This window comes from Vipera berus, assembly GCF_964194415.1.
Source record: "Vipera berus genome assembly, chromosome: Z".
In the NCBI taxonomy this organism is placed as follows: Eukaryota; Metazoa; Chordata; class Lepidosauria; order Squamata; family Viperidae; genus Vipera; species Vipera berus.
In genome coordinates, this window is record NC_138205.1 from 113,610,018 (window position 1) to 113,629,530 (window position 19,513).

Genomic DNA, 19,513 nt, shown 5'->3' on the forward strand with positions numbered 1-19,513 from the left:
TGCGGATAGGGAGGTTTATACAAAGAAGCTTCATAATGCAACCCCAGCATAGCTAATATACATATAATTCAGTCCACCTGCAGGATTAAAAGTGACTTCTTCATGCAGTACTGGGCCGCTGTACCTTCAGCCCTTCAATTTTCTCTCTGAGATTAAGGTTGTCCTCAGATATCTAGGTCGGAGTCTGTAGTCTCAGATTTATGGGGGCAGTGTCTTCCAAGGTCTCTGTTGGCTTCTCTATTATTATTATTTTTTAAAAAAATATTGACCTGCAATTTTCAAAAGTCCACCTTCATGACTGTCAAATTAAGAGCTATGTATTTGGGCAATACAGTTTATTTAGTTAGTTTTGCTGGACTGGCTTTTCTTTTATAGCATGAAATGTTAAACGATGTTGGAACAGTCTATTTATCTCTCTTTTTTCTTTCTTTTTGCCATGCAGAAAAGGACAAGGGCGACCAGACTGGGCCATTTTTGGCAGACTCACAGAACACAATGAGACAATATTATTTAAAGAAAAGTTTCTTGATTGGACTGAATTGAAGAAACTTGCTGAGAGGAATTCCTCTGAATCCCCTCAGAAGGTGGATTACTTTCTTATTTGTTTATAATCATTACATTAGGAATCACTTGGTAAATGTATTGCAGATTTTGACATGAAAGGTATTTTGCTCAAAAAAATCAGCTAGGCAAAAGAAGTTGTTTTATAAACAGCCTAAATTAGTGATTGACCCAGTGAATATATAATTAGGAAACTTTTTCTAATCTAAGGACAGTAATCACTAGATACAGTAAATATATAATAGATTGATTTAATTTTGGTGGTGGTGGTGGTAGTGATATCTTATAAAGATAAATGACAGCTTCATGCATGAGACTGTTTATCATTAGTAACCAAGTCCTAATATCTCAAGTAAAGTCAAAGTAATTGAATTACTTTCAGTTCTTTGGAGAGTAGCATGAGTGCATTGTTGATAAAAGCTGTCTGTGCATTAGCACTATAATAAGACTTTGGGTTTTATATCATAATATGAACAATGGACTTGCTGCCTAAGACTATAAACTGCTTTGCATCTTGTTATAGGAAGAAACCAGATCTGACACAAAACCATATGATGTCATGCTCATGGTCCCCGTACCCCAGGCAACTGTTGGCACTGTCTTGGATGGGATAAATATTGGCCGTGGCTATGGATTCATTGAGGGAGATGATGGGAGACAATTCGAAATTATCACCATCTCTGTGGATGTCTGGCACATCTTGGAATTTGATTATAGTAGGCTTCCTAAACAAAGTATTGGGCAATTTCATGAAGGAGATACATATGTTGTCAAGTGGAAATACCTAGTGAGCACTTCAGGTCAGTCAAATATCTCTGTCTTCTATTATGACTTAAGCTTCTATAAATGATATGCTTGAATAAGGTTAAAAATTCGCTGTATTACATGATAAATGTAGCTTTATAAGGTAATCAGGAGTTGATGATGGAGTTTACCATGTTAATTTATACAAAATGCTCTGCTTCTGAGGCAGAAAACAAGTTATGAGTGTACATTTCTCTATGTGATGTTATATACGTGTGTGTGTGTGTGTGTGTGTGTGTGTGTGTGTGTATGTGTGTGGTAATGTATGGACAAAAAACTTCCACATTTTTATTAAGACATGATTGGCATGCATAACACCACAATCATAATGAATTTGTTTCAAGTGATGCTGATCAATCTCCAAAAGACTTTTGTCTGTCTGAATATTTATCTTCCAGTACTTTTTAACAGCATATTGGATTGCTTTCATATAATGTTTGCTAGTGCTGCTTTGGATGTGAGTTCTAAGCTACAACCTGTATGTTTTGATCTTGCAGTTGGAAGCAGACAAAAAGGGGATTTACAGACGAGGGTCGTTGGCAAAGAGAAATGTGTATATTTCTTTTGGCAAGGGAGACATTCAACTGTCAGTGAGAAGGGGACTTCTGCCTTGATGACCGTGGAACTTGATGAAGAGAGAGGTGCTCAGGTGAAGAAAGAAGAGGACTGGCAGAATAATAGGTTTTGCAAGTCTGGTGGCTCCAGCTTCATTCTTTCAAACAAAGCATATTGCCAATTAATCTAATGCAGGGGTCCCAAACCCCCAGTCCATGGACCAGTACTGGGCCACAGCATGCCAGCAACCGGTCCGCACAAACAAGCAAAGCCCAATCTACGGGATGCAGGCAGCACACAAAACCACGCACTCTCCGGTCCGTGGAAAAACTTCTCTCCCCGGAACCGGTGCCCAAAAGGTTGGGGACCACTGATCTAACTTGTATAGGCTTCCATGTCTTTAATAACAGAGGGCAACTTACAGAAATGTAATAAAACAATCCTGAAAAAAACACATAGTAAATTGATAAGGATCAATATCAATATTAAAATTAGTGGGTGGATAAGTATACTTTTAGTTTCCTCCTAATGTGTAACCTCCTAAACAAGAGAGGCTTGTTTTAACTCCACTAGGAATTTCTTTCGTATCTTGGAAAATATACAGTTCACTTTGGCCAGGGATGGACAGTCTCTGAGTCACAAATGGCCACCAAATTGTCTTTTAGTAGCCTTCTAACCCCAGCTGCAAAATATTAGCAGATTTCCCATCATTTTGAGATTGTAGTAGAAGCTCTAAACAATTGTTAACCCTTTAAAAAAAACTAAGACAAATTATGGACAAATTGGGTGTCATGCCCATATGTATGTAGCCCCATTCGATCCAAGCCCTTGGCAAAAATATTCTGAGATAGACCCAGCCATCAAAAGCTTGCCCACTCCCAACTTGGGCAGGATGCTTTATACATATTGGTTGGGTCTCCATTGTTCTTGAGTTTCATCAAAGAGAATAAGAACCAGTTCAACTGACTCCAGCATTGTGACCAATGCAGTATTTAAGTTTCAGAAATGTGTGAAACTTACATTAGATTTTCAGAGCAGATAATAATAAATAGTAAGAATAACCCTATGGCTTGAAAAAAAAGTTTGGCAGACTTAATTTAATGAGCATATGGACTTGCATACTTGTGGTATTGTCCTGCAGTTTAGACAATAGGTCAGTTACAGAACTCTTTATTTTCTATGCTGAAGAACCCCAGTTCAGTTGCCAGTCTCCCAGTAAGGCTAGGAACAATTCTCACCTGAAAATGTAGAGAACTACTGAAATCCCATTTATTATAAACAATACCTAATTAAACAGATTGCCTGGGTTGGCGAAAGGCAACTTCCTGTGCGGAATAGTTTTGTGGGAACAGCCCTGTTGCCAGGGAACATAACTATAAAAGCAAAGGATTTGCCAGCACTTTTTTCTTGCTGCATTATCAGTCCAGGTTCTCAATAGAAGGCAACTTTTTCAAGGGATTCTGCTATAACTGCTCAGAAATTGGGAAGTTCTAAAAGTTATGTAAAGAACTTTTAACTTGCTCATTATTAATGTATATCAATTAATACTATATTGGATAATTATAATTATACAAGTGGTCTACCAAAGTAGCACATTAAAGGATTTAATGGGGTTATTATTAGTATTCTAATGGGGCTGCCACAAATAAGGCTTGTTTTTTTGTTAACCTTTCTTAGTTCAGACGTTCTGTGCAAAGCCCTTAATATAGAAAAGTCCGCATGTTGTTTTCAGTACAATTTTACTGTGGTCTTGCACAAATCTTAATTTGTTGTGATTTTTAATTTTTTTCAGGTACAAGTTCTTCAAGGAAAAGAGCCTCCATGTTTTCTTCAGTGTTTTCAAGGTGGAATGATTGTTCATACAGGGAGAAGGGAAGAGGAAGAAGAAAATACACAAAGTAAAAATAGTTTCTTGTTGCAATCGTTTTGCCGAAATTTGCAGGGAAAGAAAAGCGATCTTGTGTGATAAATAAACCTGAATGTAATCTTTTTGCCATTTTATTTAGTTTAAATGCTACTTTAGCAGCCATTACAGATGGTCCTCATTTTGCAATCACAATTGACGCAAGCAGTGCAGTCATTAAGTGAAGCAGTCACTAAGTGAAATAGTAACAATGCTTATTATTTTAATTCAGCCTTCCTTTATAGTCCTGCAAAGTTGATAAATAGGAGGACTGATTATAAAGTTAGTTTTTCATCACCATCTAAATTGTGAGAAGTTGCTATATGAACCAGTTGCTAAACAAGGATTACCTGTAAAATTGAGAGTTAGCTCTTGGAAGTGAAATAATATTAGGCAAATCTAATACATTTGAGCATATGTGAAATGTTGCCTTTTTAATAACTGTCCAACCACAGCAATGAAGGATGGATAGGATGAAGAAGAAAAAAATGATAATCTAGATTGATGGTATAGTGATTCTTTCCAGCCGAAAATATCCCAACTTCAAAGCAAGAATAAGCTCAGGCCTTGGTTGTTGTGTAGTGGGTTCGTTGCGCAGGAATGAAGGCGAGGCGAGTGAGTTCAGCAATGATCATGTTTATTTGTTTGCTGGATCTGAACTGGGGAACTGTGCTGCAGCTGCAGCAATTTATAGCCTGGCCCCTAGGCGGCAGCTAATAGGTTTAAAGCAACCTATTGCCGCCTACGGGCAGCCAATAGCAGCACTGGAGACGGGGTGTCTGAGTTGCTGGGAGCCGTTAGCTAGCTCCAGCTTACCACATGGTGTCACAATCAAGCCCAATACATTACAATGGTCATCTCGTGTCTGCACTATTGCAACTAATTCTACATGGGGCTACCCTAGAAGAGTACTCAGAAGTTATAGTTGGTGCAGACTGTTTGGGAGCCCCTACGGTGGCCCATTGAATACTCCTGGTACTGGTTGCCAGTTTGCTTCCAGGTCCAGTTCAAGGTATTTTTGAAAGCACTTTATGGCATGGATCCAGGTTAATTGAGGAACCATTTCATTTCAATTGGTTTGGCCCACTCTCCCACATGATCAGAAAGGGCATGTTGCATGCCCCATCAGTCAAGGAATTCCAACTGGTGGGGTCAAGGAGACTGTGGCTCTGCCGTCCTGCACACTGGTACATTGTGCCACTAAAGATGAGATCTTGCCACACCCTCTTGGCTTTGTGATCCAATGAGGCATTTCAGGCTGGAGGTAGTTAGTGGATTAAATGAAGACTTCACCTCTACCCCACTGTATATTGCTGCTTTCCTGGCTATTTAATGACAATATATATTGTTTTGATACTGCCATTTAGCTTCTTGTAGGCTGCTTAAAGTCCCCTAATATAAATTCAATAAATAAATAAGGAAAAGTTCCCTTATAAACATGTGAATAAGCCACTGCCAGTCAGTGGATAAACAGTGCTGAAATAAGTAACCCTGTGCTTGATTCAGTATAATGTAACTAATTGAACTTTAACCTCTACTTTTATGGCACCCTGATAGTTTGTTCAGATAGGACATCATCATTGTGGAATTGGCACACCTGCAATCAAGGTGCAAAGCAATAAAAATGCAGATTCATTACATAAACAGTTCCTACTGATTTTAGTTTGTCCAAGAGAAATTTGTAGATTAATTTATAAGCCAACTTTATAGGTGAATAATAAATCTGTGTCTTTAATGTCTGCTGCAGGTGATTGGCGACTGTATTGTGTTCGAGGAGAAGTTCCTGTTGAAGGGAACTTGCTTGAAGTAGCCTGCCACTGCAGCAGCCTGAGATCTAGGACTTCAATGATTGTACTCAGTATCAACAAAGCCCTTATTTATTTGTGGCATGGATGCAAAGCCCAGCCACATACCAAGGAAGTAGGAAGAACAGCAGCCAGCAAAATAAAAGAACAGTAAGTAGAAGAACCATTGCTCTATAGTTACTTTTGTAGAACTCATACTTATCCACCCCAGCAGGGGATGAAAAATGATTATGCACTAGTGTAATATTTATATACAAATAAAATAAATAAATAAATAAATAAATAATATTTAAAATTATGCTACTTATGAAAGAGATTTCTAAACTGACTTCAAATGTTTTCCCACTTCACTATACAGATATGACTTCATATATATATATAATTAAAATTAAAAGTAGCAAAGTCAATAAGCCCTTCTATGCCATCTTTATTCATTGCCAATGCTCCAAGAAATTCAAGATGTTTATACTGTATGTGAATTTAATGTTCCATTTAGCTGCTCAACAATCCCATGAAATGGGTCAGGCTGAATAGCAGTGACCTGCTTAAGGTCTTCTCACCAGCTAATGGGGGATTTGAGCCTTAATCTTTCCAAATGTAGTCCATTGTTCTTTAAGTTTTAAAGCTTTTTAGCTCTGTAATTGTCTTATTACTAATGGTGGGGAGAAGTTAAATTAAGTGAAGCTTTTCTCTATCTGTTTCCTTAAACTGGAACTCATCTATCCGGTGTAATTAATTAGCAATAGATTTTGAGTGGATAAAAATGTTTTTTCATACAGTGAATAATTACTTTATAGCATTTTTTTTATTGAAAAGTTTTTAAATACATTTTTAATAACATAAACTCCATCCCTCCCCCTCCCCTCCCCCTTACCCTCCCTAACCCTCCCCTCCCCCGACTTCCCAGAGCTGAATACAGGGTATTAATTTTACAAACTTAAGCTAAAATATGCTACCTAACTAAAAAAAACACATTAAATTCTATCGCGCTTTAACTCCCCTTAAACATAACTAAATTACTAACCAATAATGAATAACTGATAATACATCATGTAAAACTAATACTTATTCAAATGCTAAATGAAACTTTTTAGTCCCATATTTATTCTGAATATATTCGATCCATCTTCTCCATTCCACAATATATCTCTGTTGCGATTGTTCTTTCAAATATGCTGAAATCTTTGCCATTTCCACCAGGTTTGAAACTTTCAAAGTCCACTCTTCTATAGTAGGCAGTTCCTCCTTCTTCCAATATTGCGCTACTAAAAGTCTTGCTGCCGTAATTAAATTCAACATCAATTTAGTATCTATGACAGTACAGTCTGTAATAATACCCAACAGAAATAACTGTGGAGAAAACCGTATCTTTTTCTTAAATATCTTTTGCATGTTCCACGAAACTTTAATCCAAAAAGCTTTAACTTTTTTACAAGTCCACCATATTTGATAATATGTTTCATCCTCACAACCACACCTCCAACATTTGGGCTGGCAGTTCGAATACATACTTGCTAATTTTTTAGGATCTAAATGCCATCTATAAAACATTTTATAAAAATTCTCTCTTAAATTTTGAGCCTGTGTAAATTTTACATTTCTGACCCATATCTTTTCCCAAGTGTCCATTGTTATAACCTCCTGAAAATTCTGGGCCCACTTTATCATACAATCTTTAACAAGTTCCATTTCTGAATCAATTTCTATCAGTGCATTATATATCCTTCTTATATGTGCTTGACCTTGATCTCTAATTTGTTTTACCAAATTTCCATCAGTTATCGAAATACCAACTTTCTGATCTTCTTTCCATCTAGCTTGTAACTGCCCATACTGGAACCAAGTTTGTACTATCTTTCCTTGTTTTAAAATATTATATGGCTTTAATTGCCATACATTCCTTTCTATCCTAAGAATTTCTTTGTATGTAATCACATCATGTTTAAATCCCACATTTATATTTTCTATTGCATGTTTAGGTATCGCCCAAATTGGTATTTTATAATTTAACTTACCGTATGTCGATATTTTTTCCAAACTCGCAACAGAGCAAACCTTAATATATGTGTCTTAAAAACATTATCCACCTTCTTGTCATACAATAAATATGCATGCCAAACAAATAACAAATCATAACCCTCAATATTCAATAATCACCCTTGTGTTAAATTAAACCAATCACTAATTGATGATAAAGCAGCAGCCTCATAGTATAATTTAAAATTGGGCATTTTAAGACCACCTCTTTCACGTACATCTTGCATTATCTTAAATTTAACTCTTGGTCTTTTCCCTGCCCAAACAAATTTATTAATACCTTTCTGCCATTCCTCCAAATTTGAATCTTTTTAAAGTATAGGTATCATTTGAAACAAAAATAAAAATTTTGGCAAAACATTCATTTTTACTGCTGCAATTCTTCCCAATAAGGATAATTGTAGTTTTTTCCAACTATCTAACTCTTTTTGTATTTTTAACCATAACAATTCATAATTATTTTTATATAATTTTACATTTGAAGCTGAAAGATATACCCCCAAATATTTAATTTTTTTTACTATTTCGAATCCCGTTAGCTCTTCTAAAACAACCTTTTGTTCTACTTTATAGCATTTATTGACTGCCACAAGTTTTGCTGTTCACTAACAAATTGGTTAAAAACAAATTATATCCAACTTTTGAAGTCTGTCTATTAACGTTTAATAGTTGTGAGGATTTTATCGAAGTTCTATATTCAGAAGTCAGTATAGCATTATAAAAGAAGAGCAGTATTCACAATTTGTTAGAGGACTTTGCAGCAGCATTTGATTGAACGCTTTAGAGACCTGACTGCTGGACCCTGGGAGTGATTCAGAAGGACTGCATTTTTGTCCTTAAATTGGAAAACCAATACAGCCTATGTGGTTAAGTGAGCATCACTTGCAAAATGGAACATATGTCCTGTTATGAAAAGAGATAAGAAAAATGATGAAGCTTAGCAAGATCTTTTTATTGAGTTCCTCCTTAGATTTCTCTCAAAACGATTGGTTCTTGGTATGAATTATGCTACATTACTAATTCTGAATCTAACGGACTGATAATTGCATTGTAGATGTCCGTTGGAAGCAGGATTGCACAGTAGTAGCAAAGTGACAATACATGAATATGATGAAGGAACAGAGCCAATGGGATTCTGGGATGCCTTAGGAAGAAGAGACCGAAAAGCCTATGACTGCATGTTGCAAGGTAGGGTTAGGGTTGTTTTCTTGGGATGTCTTTAAGATGGCCAAGATCTTTTAAGTCTCATTAGCCTTTTTAAAAATCAGTATCTGTCAAAACTTAGGAATGGGATCAAAGTGTATTGGGTCATATTTTTATATAAAGTGTTTTAACTGAACCCAAGCAATATCTTGATTGGAAGGAAAGTATTGTTTGATTTTTTACAGGTTGAAATTTAAAAATTTAAAAATCTGCAAACAAAAATGAATGTATTAAAGTAAAACGAGTACATTAGGGAGGAAAACCTATAAAATCCGTATGTTACAGAAATTTATATACAAAAGTAGATACGAGTTTTCATAAGACTTTCTGAAAAAAAATGAAACTAATGTGGGAATCAACTGATCTGTTTCATAAAAGAAAGTAAACCAATTTATTCATATTAAGTTATTTAAAAAGCTACTCTTTGCAAGAAGTACAATGAAAGTAAGGCAGTCAGATTAGGTTTTTAAGAACTTACATCTACATTAATCCTATTCACCTATTGCCATTATTCATTTTTATAAGATTTGGGCAGGGGGGAAAAATGTAACATCCAAATTGTATGTACTTTTCTAATTTAAACATCTTGTTTTCTTTTTAAAGATCCTGGAAAGTTTAATTTTACACCTCGCCTATTTATCTTTGGAAGTTCATCAGGAGAATTCTCAGCCACTGAGTATATTTATCCATCAAGAGACCCTTCCGTGGTTAATTCCATGCCCTTCCTTCAGGAAGACCTCTACACAGCCCCCCAGCCAGGTAAGACGACTAACAGGAATGGGGAACTGTGGCCCTTTTATGACCTGTGGACTTCATACTGGCTCAGGAATTCTGGGAGTTGAAGTCCACAAGTCATAAAAGGACCATAGTTTCTCACATCTGGGGTACAGGATTAATAATGATATGAAATTACATATGTTAAATGTCCGAAAATCCTTGTTTCTAGAAAGATGCTTTTGTTTGGATGTGAAAACAATGAAAATAAGTATGTAATAGCATGCCAAGTATTATTTTCATTGCCTTTGTACCATACATTATTTGTGAATGATTTATAATTGTTGCCACCATAACACAGAGAACCAAAACTTACAGTAACAGGCAAAATGGCAGTTTTCTAAAGAAATGAGAATTTCTTCTCAGACTTCCAAAGAAAAATCACTATTCCATTTTAGGAAAGGCAACTAATTTCCTGCACAGGCGAGGATAGCAGTTATGCAGTAACAAAAAAAATGTCCATGTTATGTAAGACAGTGTGGAGAGGCTATTCATCTTCTCAACCCCTTTTCATATTGCTGCAGAATCCCACTTGATATTATTTCCAAAGTAAACATTGCCTTGCCCCAGATACTTAGAGAACTTCTACATGTGCAGACTAGGTATATATCTATCTTGGATTAGGTCATCTGAAATCTTTACATGTAGTCTTTGGAATGCCTGTGCCATTTGAAAAATAACATTGATTTAATCTGTGCAGTTCTCTTCCTTGTTGACAATCACCATGAAGTATATCTCTGGCAAGGTTGGTGGCCAGTTGAAAACAAAATCGCAGGATCTGCCCGAATCCGGTGGGCTTCAGACAGGAAATGTGCCATGGAGACTGTCCTACAGTACTGTAAAGGTAATAATAAATACAGGTATATTTGAAATGGTGCTGATGCAGCCCAGGAAGAGAAAAAGGTGGGCAGCCAAAAATAGTATCATCAAGGTGGAGTTTGCTAAGGATGTGGAGGCAGGAATGGGGAATATGCACCATGAAACAATGAAGTGTGTGACAGCTTAATCTCCTTAATTCCTAATCTTCAAATATTAAGGCTGGGAGCTCTGAGTTCTGAGAATGGTGAATGTATACTGGAGGCCACAAAGGGTACAGTATATACAGCAATGAACCAGATTTAGATGGCAGTGTGAGCTGAAGTAAAGTGTACTTCTGAAGATTTCTATCCCTAAGAGGTAGTCCTAACCATTCCAGTAAATTTTCAGTAATCTTCCTAAATCATTGGCAGGATTAAGAATAGCCTAGAGTTCTTGATATTTCAGACATTTCTGAAAGTTTATTCTAACATTATGAGAAATTTCTCATCCTATTAATACTTTTTTTGAGACTAAGAATCAAGACTGAATTATGTAGATAAGTGTTGGGAATCAATCAGTGCTTTTTTTGTAAAATAAAAAGGTGCCAGAACTCACACATGTCATACAACCCGCCATGCCTACCCTACAAGGTTCCATCCAAAAAAGGTGCCGGAACTCCATTCTGAGCGTTCTATGACATATGGGAATGATATATTACTTTCAAAAATTGTGTTGCCCTGGACATGAAGAATAGAATAGAATAGAATAGAATAGAATAGAATAGAATAGAATAGAATAGAATAGAATAGAATAGAATAGAATAGAATAGAATAGAATAGAATAGAATAGAATAGAATAGAATATTGTCACTTTGAATGTACACTAATCGGCATAAATTAAAATGAAATTTCATTGCATACAGCTCTCAAAGAGTCACCACTTCTGATATACACTACATAAATGACAAAAATAAATAAATAAATACAGCATTATGCATACATCCACATATATTATATAACACAGAGAAAACAACACAATCTAGTTTGGGGTGGGGGGAAACGAATCTTGTGAGTTTAGCAAACAGATGGCATAGGGAACAAAGCTATTACAGAATCAGAGAGTCCTGCTAGGAATATTTCAAAATCTCCTCCCAAGAGGGGGGAGCAACAGAAACAGACGGTAAAGTGGATGTGTGCAGTCTCTAACAATGCTTTGAGTTCTAAGCACACAGCACTTATAAACAGCATCCTGAGTACCAGGAAGCAAGCTTCCTATGATCTTCTCTGCTGCCCTTACCAATCTTTGTATGGACTTTCTATCTGAGGCTCTGCTGCCCCCAAACCAGACAGTGATGCGGTTTGTTGTTAAAACGCTCTCAATTGTGCCTATGTAAAAAGTGGCCAGGACAGAAGGAGAAAGATGTGCTCTCCTCATCCGATGCAAGAAATGCAGATGCTGGTTTGCACGCTTCACTAAGGATGATGTGTGGAGAGACCAAATGAATAGCCAAATGAATTTTAGCAGAACTGCATATCAAAATAGAAAACATAATGGAGTTATAGAATACTCCCTACCAAATTCAAGCATCTTCCTTAGCTATATGTGAACATCAGGTTACTTTTAATTAAACATAAAAATTAAATGCAAATTCAAATGAATTGTTAGTAGCTAACTGCTACTTAACACAATATATAATGTGACATTTCATGTTTAAAAAAACCCCTAACAAATTCCATATTAACATTTGTTTCATTTTTACAACAAAATGGTAATTCTTCGAGTATTATATCTAGGAAAAAAAAGAAAAACCCATAGCCATCTTTCCTGATGAGTGTAGAAAGTTTTAGCATTATATGTTGTTCAGAAAATCTTGAATTATGTTATAAGAGAAAGACATCTGTACAGAATGTGTTAAATATTTATCTGTAACAAAGTATAATAAATTACAGCATTTACTTATGTAATGTTATGCCATAGAATCACATTTATTATATTTATATTTCATTTTTCATCCAAGCATCTCAACCCTTCATGTATTGAATTTCCTAAATGATTGGTTATCTAGATCAGACATGTCAAACTTGCGACATCATGTGATGTCATGTGACATATCGAAGGTTTTTCCCCATTGCCGGCAATTGGGTGGGCGCGGTTTCCTGGTGACGTGACCAGACCGCAGGCCAGCAGTTTGAGACCTCTGATCTAGATCCTTGAAATTTAGCATATAAAGTGTTCTGAAACATGAACATTACTTTTTAAATAATAATAATAAAATCTCACAAACTGATTATCTACAATGTCCTGATCGAGTTGCCAAAATCATACATTGGAAGTTTTGCCAGAAGTTTGGGTTCAAATGCCACAAGAATTACCAGGAACACCAAATTGACAAAGTTCTTGAAAATGAGCAAGTTGATCCTGTGAGTCTTTCAAATCCAAACAGGTACATCTGGCCCACAACACGCCTGACGTCACTACTGTGGAAAAGAAAAAAGTCTGGTTCATTGATATTGCAATACCAGATAATGCACGAATTAAGGAGAAACAGCTAGAAAAAATAAAATAAAATATTATGAACTGCAAATTGAGGAGGAAGAAATCAATGATTGTGCCAATAGTAATAGGAGCCCTTGGAGCAATACCCAAAGGGCTGCCTAGATACATGGAAATTTTGAACTTATCAGACCTGAATATTCTGATTTTGCAAAAAAATCACCTTACTAGGAATTGCCTATACCCAGATGTAGTTAGGACCTGAACTGTTAAGTTTTTACCAGTCCCAGACTGTGAATCAAATTGAAGATTAAATATTAAATAATGATGATGATGATCATGATTGCCTACAACTTGCAATGATATCTTTAATACCCACAACAATAACATCCGCCTATCCCAGGTTCTTGGGAAGGAGTTGATAGATGGATAAAAATGCCAAATCCAATCTAAACTTCTAGCTACATGTGCAGTCAACTATAATAATGAAAAATTTGAAACAGAAAAAAATAGAAACCAAAAAAATAACCTGACTCTATCCAAAAGCAGGAAGAAAAAGCTGGATAGATCTATCTGGAGAACTAATCCACATCTATGATGCTCCACATAAAAGAATTTATTAATGATACTTACCTATTCTATATTCAGGGAAGTTGGGAAGGGCGACACATTCTTGAAGCAATCAAGCAGCTTCTCATTGTCCATAAAATAATTTGGTTTCAGCCTCTTTAATGTTATATATGTTAAAATCATTCTGTTTGAAATGTCTACTGCAATAGAAAGTGTTTGATTTGGGGTTTGCTCATAAATAATTCAGAATAGTAAAGATGGAATATCAGCAATAATTTATTTTGTGTATTAACACTTTTTTCTTAATGTATAGGAAAGAACGTGAAGAATCCCCCTAAATCTTATCTAATCCATGCTGGTCTTGAGCCTTTGACATTTACTAATATGTTTCCCAGCTGGGAACACAGAGATGACATTGCTGAAATCACTGAAATGGTAAATGAACTTTTCTGTTCAACTTTCTGTTTTCTATCTGCATTTGGACATGCTGGAACATCATGGTAGGTTAATCCAAGGGGTTAACCTGGATTGGGTGCTTGAAGCTTTTCAGGGCAGTGAGTTTTAAACAACAGGGAGGAGATGGATTCCAAGTGATGTTTTATTACCTATTCATTAATATTCCAAGGCTCAAGGAAATATTTTAGTGATAAAATAACAATGGACTAAAAGCCTATTAAATTGTGGGCCAGGAGCTACTCCTTATCTTTCTCAGGAAATGGATTTCTTTTTTTGTGAAAAACTGGAGTTTGCACCTTTTTCTTTGTGATATAATAGAGTGCTTTATTTAGAAATATGAAGGCTAAAATAAAAATTTAAGATAACTACAAGAGAATATTGATTTGTAAATAAAGTATGAAACTTAAGACTGAGCCAATTAAAGAGAATCTGATGCCAGAGATCTTTTTATAAAATCATAAAATGTAAGTATTCTTTGAGATCATCTTGAACAGCCCCCTGCCCAGGTTAAAAAAAACAAACACTATTACTGAATCCCTGACAGATGGTCTTCCAGCCTTTCTTAAAACATCTCCAGAAGAAGGATGTCCTCCCTTTTTAAGGCCATCTATCAGACAGCTATTACAGTAGAAAATACTGTTTGTCCAATCAAAATCTGCTTCCTTCTAATATAGATCCAGGTATTCTTTTCCTATATTCTGGAAAAATTAAGCAAGTCAAGTGTTATATTCACCCGTTCAAATACTTGAAGACAGCTATCATGTCTTTTCACAAATTTCTTTTTTTTTCCAGATTAAACATAGCCTCTGTTTCCAACTATTCTCTATAAATTTTTTCCTCTGTTATCATATTTCTTTCTAATAGTCCAGTTTGTCAAGGCCCACCCTAAAACATGGTGCTAGAATGAGGATACAATATTTTAGATGTGGTCTGACCAATGCAGAATAGAAAGAAACACTTCTTTTGATCCTGACATAAGACATATACAGTTTATTTATTTATTTTTATTGTATTTATTTATTTTAATCCCATTTATATCCCGCCCTTCTCCGAAGACTCAGGGCGGCTTACAATTTAAGCACAAACCAATGTGCTTAGCAATAGCCTTCATTCTATTATAGGATTTTGTTGCTTTTTTTCCCCATCTGCATAAAAGTGTTGGCTTCTGCTCAGGTATGAAGCACCCAGACTCCCTGATTCTTTGGCTGATCAGTCTCACATTTATGTCTCTGGCTTTTCTGATCCAAATATAGGACGATGCATTTGTTTCTATTGAAATTCACATTGCTGCTTTCTGCCTATTAATGTTCAATCTAAGTATTTATAAATATGTTGAATGGGATAGGATGTGGAATTGACCCCTGTGATATGCCACCCAATGGTTCCTTCTAATTTGATTCACAGCCATTGAAGTACATTTGCTAAGTAGGATTGCTTAACAATTTTACTTCCATATAATGGCAGTATAGTCCAACTTATTCTTCTTTATTAGGATAGCATGGGAGACTTTGTTGAATGCTTTGGTGAACTCAAAGTATGCTTGTGCCCATTGCACTTGTATGATTAGTTAACTGGTCAGGTTTTTTATAAAAAAATAACATTAGGTTGGTTTGGCATATAAAACGTTATTCTTAATAAAGGAATGTTTACATTTGCCAAGCAAGCTCTTTACCCCCCACACACTAAATTCTCATAAATCAATTGCTTAATCATAGGTTCCAGGTTTTCCTTACATATCCACAAAGGTATGTAACTGGAAGGAGGCTGAGAGTTCCCAAGCCTTTTTTGCTTCTAGTCCAGGGAATTGCCAAGAGTCAACACTGACTTGATGTATACTTCTGGTTTGCTGACGCAGCTGCCATAGATGCTAGAAGACTAGCTCCATCTTCCTCGTCCAGTTTCGCATTGCTGGGGGACCCTGGAAAGGGTCAAAAGCCGCCCTGTAGGTGTGACCAGCAAGGAGGGGCTCTCGCTGGATTGCGGGGGGGCAGTAGCTCTCCCACTAGAAGAAAGTTATTTTTCATTTGATTGATAGAATAAGAAGTGTATTAATTTAAATATGAGATAGCACATATTAAGGGGAAAAGATTTATTGTAATATTTATTTGTTATTTGTAATAAATACAAATATTTATTGTAATAGTTTGAAATTTGTACTAATGATATTTGTATGTAATTGAATTATTGCAACTCAGCCGCCACATTGTTTTTCAAAGATAAAACACTGACTTGATATAAGTAAGCAAGTAAATAAACAAACTTGAATTCTCTATAGAGATTACTTGTCTGAGTTGAGGCTGCTTCCTTGAAGAATTCAAACTTAGTATGAAACTGTTTGGTTCAGTTCATTTTTGTTTACTGCTTCTGTTTGGATTATTTTCTTTTGTGGTCTCTGGTTTTTCCTCAGGATGCTGAAGCTTCTAATCAGATCATCCTGGTAGAAGATGTGCTGGCCAAGCTGTGCCAAAAGTTTTATCCACTTGCTGATCTCTTAGCAAGGCCTCTTCCAGAGGGAGTGGACCCCCTTAATCTTGAAATCTACCTTTCAAATGAGGACTTTGAGGTAAACTAGAGGAAGTAACTCACTGTTATCTCTCTGCTTTGTATTCCTTTTGTATGATTGTCTGCATTTTTTAATTCTTACATTCTAATCCTTTTCAATCCCTTCTGGTTTTTTTTAATTCAGATTGCATTACAGTTAACTAGAGAAGAATACAACGCACTGCCTTCCTGGAAGCAGGTGAACCTCAAAAAGGCAAAAGGGCTTTTCTGAAAGGGCCAGAATTGTAATCATGGGCTGGAGCTGGAGTGGAACATGACCCATTGACATTTTCTGCACCTCTTGGCCAAAGTAGCATGCCCGTTTTCACCCTCCAAAGAGAGATTCTGCCTGAAGTTACTAGGCTCTGCTATCTATTCTGAAGTCACACCATAATGTAAATGTGCAAGAAGCACCTTTGGAAGACATTTGGTGGGCAACAACTCCAAAGTGCAGGCCAGGTTTAGAAATTAGGTTTTTTGTACTCTGAGCAGGAACTTTTCTGATTGCTGATCCTTTGGCTACCCACACTACGTGTCATTTGGGTTTTGAAAATGCTCTTTTTGTAAAGTGTTATTTTGTTCAAGCTGTGGATTTTCAAAAGGATTTGTATTTATGTAAACGCATAGGAGAAGGATGTATTTAACAGTGCAGTTTGTATTATTCATTTTCAATACTTTTGTAAAGAAAGTTCCAGGAAAGTAGCTAGACTTATTATTATCTTGTATTATGGCTGATTTTATGCTCGCTCTCTCTCTCTCTCTCTCTCTCTCCCTCCCTCCCTCCCTCCTTCCCTCATTCTGAATGTTTTAATTGAAAAAGTATTAGTCTCAGAGCTGTTTCAGCTGCTAAACTGAACCAAGAATTATCATAAACATTTCTAGAAAATCTCACTGAATCCAAATTTATATCCCAAAAATGTATAGTGCCTTGTTTTTTGTTGTTGTTCGTGTACAGTTTATATACCAAAACAATTGGCCTGCTTTTTTAAAATGGCTCACAACATACTCTACTTTTATAATAGTAGAAACTAAAAAAAACCTGTTTGTAATAATGTGGCAAACATAAATCATCTTTTGTGATAAAGACTTAAAGCAAGCCTTCAGAATAAATTTGTAGCAATGGACTGGCTCCTTATTCTCTCCTTTGCCATCTTAAGTAGATAACTGGATGGTGCCTCTTGATTTATGAATTATTGTGGGAAAATGCCTTTAAGAAAAATAAATAAATCCATAGACTCTTTCCATCTGTTTTCATGACTAAAACTGTTCTATGCAGGCAATAAAGATTTCTGCTTGTACATTTTAAAATGTCATAAGTTAGGGGCTGCTCTGTGCATAAAAACTGGGTACCTATGTTACAGATTCCCCTGTATATTAAAAGCTCTCTAATTAAATCAAAATGATGTCCCATCACAACTAGCAGCTTTCATCTAATGGGAGTTCAAGTCCAATAAGATCATGATAATAGAGTAATGTCTTGGCCATTAAGTCCTCTCCCCCTGAGTCAATCTTTATTATGTCTTTTCTTTTATCACTAACAGAACCACAACTGTGTGGCACATAGAGTCAAGTAACTTTCTAGTTGTTATTTGTAGGGAAAAGGAGGCTAAGGAACAAATATTTTTTTTACAAAGTAACCTTCAAGGAGCAGATAAACATTACTTTCTGGGAATGGTTTAAAATAGCATTGCAATGGAATATATATGAAATATAACATTTGGTACTCCAGACTTAGAATATGTGTGATTAACCTAGGTCCCATTAATTTTGATTATCCTTAAGCATGATATATGTCTGGATCCAGCTCAGACTCTTGTGTCAACTTTTCCTTATATGTAAAGCTGTAAGTGTAATTTATTGTGTGCTCAGTAACGCAATTGGTGGCTACATAAATTTAATTTGAAGTTCAGATTCAGTCCATGAAACAACTGGCTAAACCTTGATTCTGGCAAGCTTCTGTGAAATGTCAAACTTGCAAAGGGATTATTTCATTACGAGAAATTAATGAACCCCTATTTCTGTGGCATTAAATTTAGTATTGATTAGAACGAAGGATGTTTGACCACGTTTGTATACTCTGTAAGCCTGTAATGTTTATTCTGATACACAAGATGTTTCTCTCCTTTTTCTCTGCAACATCACAAATAAAGTATTCAATTTCTAGCTTTTAATTTCAGAAAAGTATTCAATAGACTATGATAACTGAAAAAAATCACCTTCAGACAAAGAAAGTCTACAAGCCATTAGGATAAGTGACATGATCAATTCTTCAGATATTGTTCTTAATCTGACCAAACCAAATGCAGGCAAAACCTACTGAATTGCCATGTCAAATAAATTTAGACTAGTTTTAAAAAGTACTGTCTGAAGATACCAACCCTAGATACCAACCCTAGAAGAAAATAACTAGAAGTTAAGCACAATGCACTGATATATCTATATGTTTGAAGTTAAGTTGTGTGTTTAGGACATTTATCCTGAGTTGCTTGCACTTTTGGTCAGAATTATTTGCTAGAAAAAGCTTGAGTCATGTTACTGCTTAGAATATTCTATTAGAAAAATTCATACCAGGTTCTACAATTCAGTCATTATGGCCCTGCAGCTTCATATTTCTATTAGCTTGTGTAATAAGCCCTTAATTCCGCTGTAGCACCAACAGTAAAGAATCTAGTGGCTCTTTTAAACTGAGGGGTCTTTGCTGCTCTCTGAGCTTGATTGTTTCCTTGCAGATGTTTCATTACTCAAACTATATAACATAAACAGTGCTGGTAGGGAGTGGAGAACTCCAATCCTTACTAGAACTGATCATATAATCTATTTGGGGTTATGAAACATCAGCAAATAAACAACCAAAGTCAGGGAGAACCAAGGCTCTCTCATTTCAACCCTGAGGTACAAATATTTTCTTCTGATGATTCTTTAAACTAACATTGTGGCATGTCACTTCATTCCATTTATTAAATGATTAAAATGCAGAAAGAATTGAAGCTGAAAGCTTAAAGTAGTGTAAATG

The 19,513-nt window shown here is 35.8% G+C and overlaps 1 protein-coding gene across 12 annotated transcripts in view; it reads left to right on the plus strand.

Moving 5' to 3' along the window:
• SVIL (supervillin) overlaps positions 1-18,675 on the plus strand; it is a 180,487-nt gene extending 161,812 nt beyond the window's left edge. For 11 of the 12 annotated variants that reach the window (XM_081345238.1, XM_081345230.1, XM_081345235.1 and 8 more), the window contains 11 exons: positions 443-584; positions 1,085-1,361; positions 1,863-2,014; positions 3,713-3,818; positions 5,571-5,778; positions 8,720-8,853; positions 9,472-9,627; positions 10,343-10,486; positions 13,817-13,938; positions 16,367-16,522; positions 16,646-18,675. In XM_081345238.1, the coding sequence (XP_081201364.1) occupies positions 443-584; positions 1,085-1,361; positions 1,863-2,014; positions 3,713-3,818; positions 5,571-5,778; positions 8,720-8,853; positions 9,472-9,627; positions 10,343-10,486; positions 13,817-13,938; positions 16,367-16,522; positions 16,646-16,732 (1,684 nt within the window). In that variant the 3' untranslated portion in view covers positions 16,733-18,675. Of the gene's footprint in view, positions 1-442; positions 585-1,084; positions 1,362-1,862; positions 2,047-3,712; positions 3,819-5,570; positions 5,779-8,719; positions 8,854-9,471; positions 9,628-10,342; positions 10,487-13,816; positions 13,939-16,366; positions 16,523-16,645 lie in introns of those variants that run through there. The other variant, XM_081345231.1, reaches the window with a different exon arrangement.
• Positions 18,676-19,513: the final 838 nt, after the last annotated feature.